This window comes from Nicotiana attenuata, chromosome 1 (genome assembly GCF_001879085.1).
Source record: "Nicotiana attenuata strain UT chromosome 1, NIATTr2, whole genome shotgun sequence".
In the NCBI taxonomy this organism is placed as follows: Eukaryota; Viridiplantae; Streptophyta; class Magnoliopsida; order Solanales; family Solanaceae; genus Nicotiana; species Nicotiana attenuata.
In genome coordinates, this window is record NC_031989.1 from 75,831,628 (window position 1) to 75,837,367 (window position 5,740).

At 34.3% G+C, this 5,740-nt stretch overlaps 1 protein-coding gene across 1 annotated transcript; it reads left to right on the forward strand.

The window, feature by feature from the left end:
- On the forward strand, positions 2,760-4,680 carry LOC109241436 (aromatic-L-amino-acid decarboxylase-like). The gene has a single exon (XM_019408180.1). The coding sequence runs from the start codon at positions 2,849-2,851 to the stop codon at positions 4,373-4,375; it is 1,527 nt and encodes a 508-aa protein (XP_019263725.1). The 5' UTR covers positions 2,760-2,848; the 3' UTR covers positions 4,376-4,680.

Sequence of the window (5,740 nt, forward strand, 5' to 3'; positions counted from 1 at the left end):
TAGATTGTGCTGATGAAATATTGAAACCTGATCGATCAAAGAAAGATGCAAATGTATTAGACTAGCAAAAATACGCCAATTACAAGCAATACAGAATCATTGAACATCTTACTGGTGTAACACAAAATATCATTAATGTGCAAGCTGAAAATTTTGTTGCACTCAACGTGCAACCTTACATTAGAACTAGATAAAGCTTTATGTGCTGCTAAGGATTCAGGAATTGTTCCATCATGTTCAATCCATTTGAAAACATAATTTCATGCCATAGTTGGGCGTCAACTCGCAGATGTAACTAGGGGCTTTAACCCTCAACTTTACTCTGCCTAGTTTTAATAAAAGGAGACAGTTTGATTAAAAATAATGCCAAAACATAAAATCAAGACCGAAACAATTATCATACAGAAATTCCTAAATATAAGTTCAATCTGGAGAGAAAAGGGGAGAGAGGAGAGAAAAAAGGAAAAGGATATAACTAAATCCCTCGATTAAAGGCACTAATAATGAATTGAAACCCTTTTAAGGTGGAATGTATATAATTTGTAAGTAACCCTTATTTAGGGCTGATAATATATAAAATTAGAACAATTTTATAAATGAATTTCAAATATTATATAGGAACGGAAAAAATCCATTCTTTTTATACACTAGATACATGTCTAGGTTGCTAAGACTACGTTATCCTTGCCGCACAATAAAGAGTAGTTCAAGTGGAAAAGACAGCAACAACCCTTGAAAAGAAGTCACAATTAAACTTTTCAAGAAATAGAATAGGCCCCCAAGAAAAGAGGATATGGAGAGAAAGATAAACTTTTCAAGAAATAGAATAGGCCCCCAAGAAAAAGGAGTACGTTAAATCACTTATCGGTGAATCAGTCTTGACATCATAAATGCGCATGCATTATTCCAGAACAAAATTTAGTTGCAATGATAATGCTGAAAATTTATTATTTCATTGTTCTGCTCATTTTCATTGTTTTACGCTATTACTACTATTTTATTATATGTAATAAGTAACTTATCTTACTTTTTAAGTTGCTAATTTCACTTTTTAGAAGTAATTACTTTTTTTTTTTAAGTGACTTGATAATATAAATTCTTTTATTATTTTTGTCTTTTTTGATAGTGGATTCCAAATTATATAAGTGTGAAGCATAATTATTGTTGTCGATCTCTCTTGGTAGTATTTTCGTCCAAGAAAGGAATTAACGGAATTTGTCAAGCTTGAAGTGTTTGACTCCAATTAAGGAACATCCCAACCTTCACCAACAAATTGTGCATATCTTTTCCAGAGCCAATTGTGATGTTGTTGTTCTTTTCTAATGCCCCGTTGAAGGTCATACCTTACGTTGCACGATTTGGATGATAGTCGCCTTAAAATAGAAAATACCCGGTCATGGAAAAGCGAAAACGGAAAATGCTTAAATAGAGATATCTCGTCGTTTGAGTTAAAATTTCAAGAAACATAAACATTAATTAAACTGTAATTAATAATAAGAAACAATTACAGTATCAGTATGTAAACCTCTATCGTGTCTCCAAGCGTAGGGGAGAGCACGGGATGAGATTTAACGTACTCCTTTTTCTTGGTGAATATTGTAATTGGATAACGATCGAGTAAGGAGATAATTTACTCCCGTAGTAGTTCCCTGGTCAGATGATATTGTGATGGCACATCTGCTAGGGGTTCACAATAATGATCGCTTTAGCCAAATTAAAAAGTCTATAATAAATATCGGCTCAGCAAATTAAATAAAGAACGTACTCCCTCCGTTCAAGTTTACTTGTTCACTATTGACTTAATGTACTCTTTTAAAAACAACAAATAATATAATAATTTTAATATGTCACCCATATTTATTATATATTGAATAATAAATTGGAAATAAACAATACTCCTCCCGTTTTAATTTATGTGTTTTTATTTGACTGACCACGAAGTTTAAGAAAAAAAAAAGAAGATTTTTGAACTTGTGGTGTAAAATGAGGCACATATATATATATATATATATATATATATATATATATATTTATATATTGTGTAGCTACAAATCATTGCATAAAGGTCAATTATTTCCAAATATAGAATATGTCATTCTTTTTGGCATGGACTAAAAGAAAATAAGTTCACGTAAATTGGAATGGTCGGAGCAATTAATAAGAATGGTAAAATAGGTAAAAACGGTAAATTATGCATTGATTTTTCAAACTGGACAAATAAAAATGGACATTTTTTTAGTATAGAAGACAAGTAAACTTGGAGGGAGGGAGTATAGTTTTTTCAAGAATATAGCTAGTTACTAAAATAGGAATCCAATTACAGCATGCAAAATATCGTACTCCTTTCGATCCTTTTTGTATATGGCTTTCGCAAAAGAATTTAGTCCAAATATTTGTCACTCAATAGACTCAAGAAGGGATAACTTTTTTTCTCTAATTCCACCAGCAGATATATAATACAATTAATTACTCATTAATAAGTGAAGTACGATTAAATATACATTTATCTCCAAATCTAGGGAAGAGCCCAATGTCATTGATTCAAAAGCTGAGCACTAAGCTAGTATCCTCTGTTTCATTAGCCCAATGTTTTAACAAATGAAACCAAAGCGCACACACCAGTATTGACTTCTTCGAAAAATGCCAAAGCCTTTCATTACTACGTACAACCAATACCTTTCTCTTTTGTCTTACACTAAATTCTCTCTTCATTTTGAACTTCCTAACCACCTTCTTTTCCTCTTTCTATTCAACACAATCCTCGTCACCCTGCCACCTTCCTAACGTTTCTGCTATAAAATCTCCCTCTGTAATTCCCCTTCTCTTTGCCAGCATAGCTCCAACCAAAATGGGAAGTCTTGATTCAAATAATAGCGCTCAAAACCAATCAAACATAGCAAATTTCAACCCACTTGACCCTGAAGAATTCCGTACACAAGCCCATCAAATGGTGGACTTCATTGCTGATTATTACAAAAACATTGAAAACTACCCGGTTCTAAGCCAAGTTGAACCGGGTTACCTCCGAAACCGTTTACCCGAAACTGCCCCATATCGCCCCGAATCGTTTGACACCATTATGAAAGATATTCAAAACCATATTGTCCCTGGTATGACTCACTGGTTAAGCCCTAATTTCTTTGCATTTTTTCCAGCCACCGTTAGCTCCGCCGCTTTCGTTGGTGAAATGCTGTGCACTTGTTTCAACTCCGTTGGATTTAACTGGCTCGCTTCACCGGCCGTTACGGAGCTAGAAATGGTAGTCATGGACTGGCTCGCAAATATGCTAAAACTACCAAAATCCTTCATGTTTTCCGGCACTGGCGGTGGTGTACTTCAAGGTACAACCAGTGAAGCTATCCTCTGTACACTAATCGCCGCTCGTGACCGAAAGCTCGAAACCCTAGGTGTTCATAATATTGGAAAGCTCGTTGTCTACGGTTCTGATCAAACGCACTCTACGTATACTAAGGCTTGCAAGCTGGCTGGTATTTTCCCATGCAATATTAGGGCTATACCTACTTCTGTTGAAAGTAATTTCTCTTTATCTCCTGTGGTCCTACGTAGAGTTATTGAAGCTGACGTGGCTGCTGGATTGGTCCCACTTTTCCTCTGTGCTACTATAGGGACCACTTCAACAACAGCCGTTGACCCAATTAGTCAACTAGCTGAGGTTGCTAATGAGCACAAAATCTGGCTCCACGTGGATGCTGCTTATGGAGGTAGTGCATGCATATGTCCAGAGTTTAGACATTATCTTGATGGAATTGAACGAGCTGACTCGTTGAGTCTTAGTCCACATAAATGGTTACTAAGTTACTTAGATTGTTGTTGCATGTGGGTTAGAGAACCAAATGTGTTAGTAAAGGCGTTAAGCACTAATCCTGAATATTTGAGAAATAAACGATCTGAATATGACTCAGTTGTAGATTACAAAGACTGGCAAATCGGTACAGGTCGAAGGTTCAAGTCGCTCCGATTATGGCTTGTTATGCGTAGTTATGGCATAGTCAATCTTCAAAGTCATATTAGGTCTGATGTTCGAATGGCCAAGATGTTTGAAGGGTTTATTAAGTCCGATCCAAGGTTTGAGATTGTTGTGCCCCGGCGGTTTTCGCTCGTGTGCTTCCGGTTCAACCCGGTCAAAGAATCTGAACCGGCATATATAGAACTTTTAAACAAGAAGCTGCTTGATTCTATCAACTCAACCGGGCGAGTTTACATCACACACACAATAGCAGGTGGAATTTACATGCTAAGGTTTGCAGTAGGTGCCACGCTTACAGAAGATAGACACGTAACTGCTGCTTGGAAATTGATAAAGGAGTCGGCCGATGCTTTACTGAGAAGAAGTTATTATTATACTACTGTTTAGAGTCTCTGTTAAAAAAATGCAGAAGAGGAAGGGTAAAGGAAAAAAATAAGTGCTTGCACTTTTATGTTGGTGTATAGGCATTTGTGATTGTTTTGTATATCTCAGACGGCAAAGTCAAAACAATCTGCATTTGTCGGTAATACCACTAGTAATATATATTAGAATTAACAATATTGATCTATATGCTCTTTGGTGGGAGGAATAATGATAGAGTATGTAGTATCACGTTGAAATTTTAAACCTCATCTTGGTGTATTTTTTAGACCGTACTCTTCAGTTAAAAAGAAGCATCTTTGTGAATTCCTCGTTTTGTTGTTCGAAATAGCATTACCAGGAAATCATAGTTACTGCTATCAGTTTTTTATGACTGGCAATCTTAACTAGCTATATTTCGAGGTTATATTTTTCTTAATTAACCGTTAAGTAATTACTACTCCATCCATTTCAATTAATTAAGTGATACCCTTCTTTATTAGTATATTCCAAAAAGAATTACACATTTTTATAATTAGAAATAATTCAACTTGAAATTTTTTATTTTACTCAATTTACCCTTAATGAGAAACTTTTATGACTATACAAATGCCATTGCTCCACAAAGCTTTTACCCCTTAAGCTTTCAAGGCCAGAAGTTTAAAAGTCTCTCTTTTTTCGTAAAATCCATGCCGAATTAAGCTACTCCATCTAAATTGAAACGGAGGAAGTAGTTAGCAAGTCCAAAAACTTTTTAGTGGTTGAGTACTAATTTTCATATTGGCGTCTTAAAAATAACAATGCGTTGTTTCAAATAAGATGTCTATGATGATATAGCAATTTTCTTAAACTAGCCGTGTAAATTTTATATCACGGTAATTTAACATGTATTAATTTCATTTTTTGATTTACCACACTAGGTTTGCTATGTATTGTTTCTTGTTGTAGATAACTTGATGTAATGGTGTAAAATAATTATACATTATCAAACACAAAAGTCAAGCTTTATAACCAAAGCATGATATGCTAGTAAAAGACAATGGATTTAATTTGTATACTTTGACAGCATAAATATTTTTATATTATCAGTATATTTTATCATGTTTTAGTATGTTACTTGCTTTACTTTTTCAGTTTCTAATCTCAATTTTGAGTTCTATGCGCTGACACGTAAAAAGTAATTACACAATAAAGTCGCTTATGAGGTAATTACATGTAAATCTTTATGTGTGGCGATTAACCATCTATATCAGAAGTTATAATCACTGGCGTTAAATCTTTTTATACTGTTAGATAATTATGTAACTTACATCTCACTGTTTTTAAATAATTACAATTATTACTTCTATTGAGTGATATAGAAGTTAAAAATCTAAGAAAGTGAGTCTCCGG

Bases quoted from the DNA above. Each gene is read 5' to 3' on its own strand.
- LOC109241436 (XM_019408180.1), top strand. From the start codon at position 2,849: ATGGGAAGTCTTGATTCAAATAATAGCGCTCAAAACCAATCAAACATA.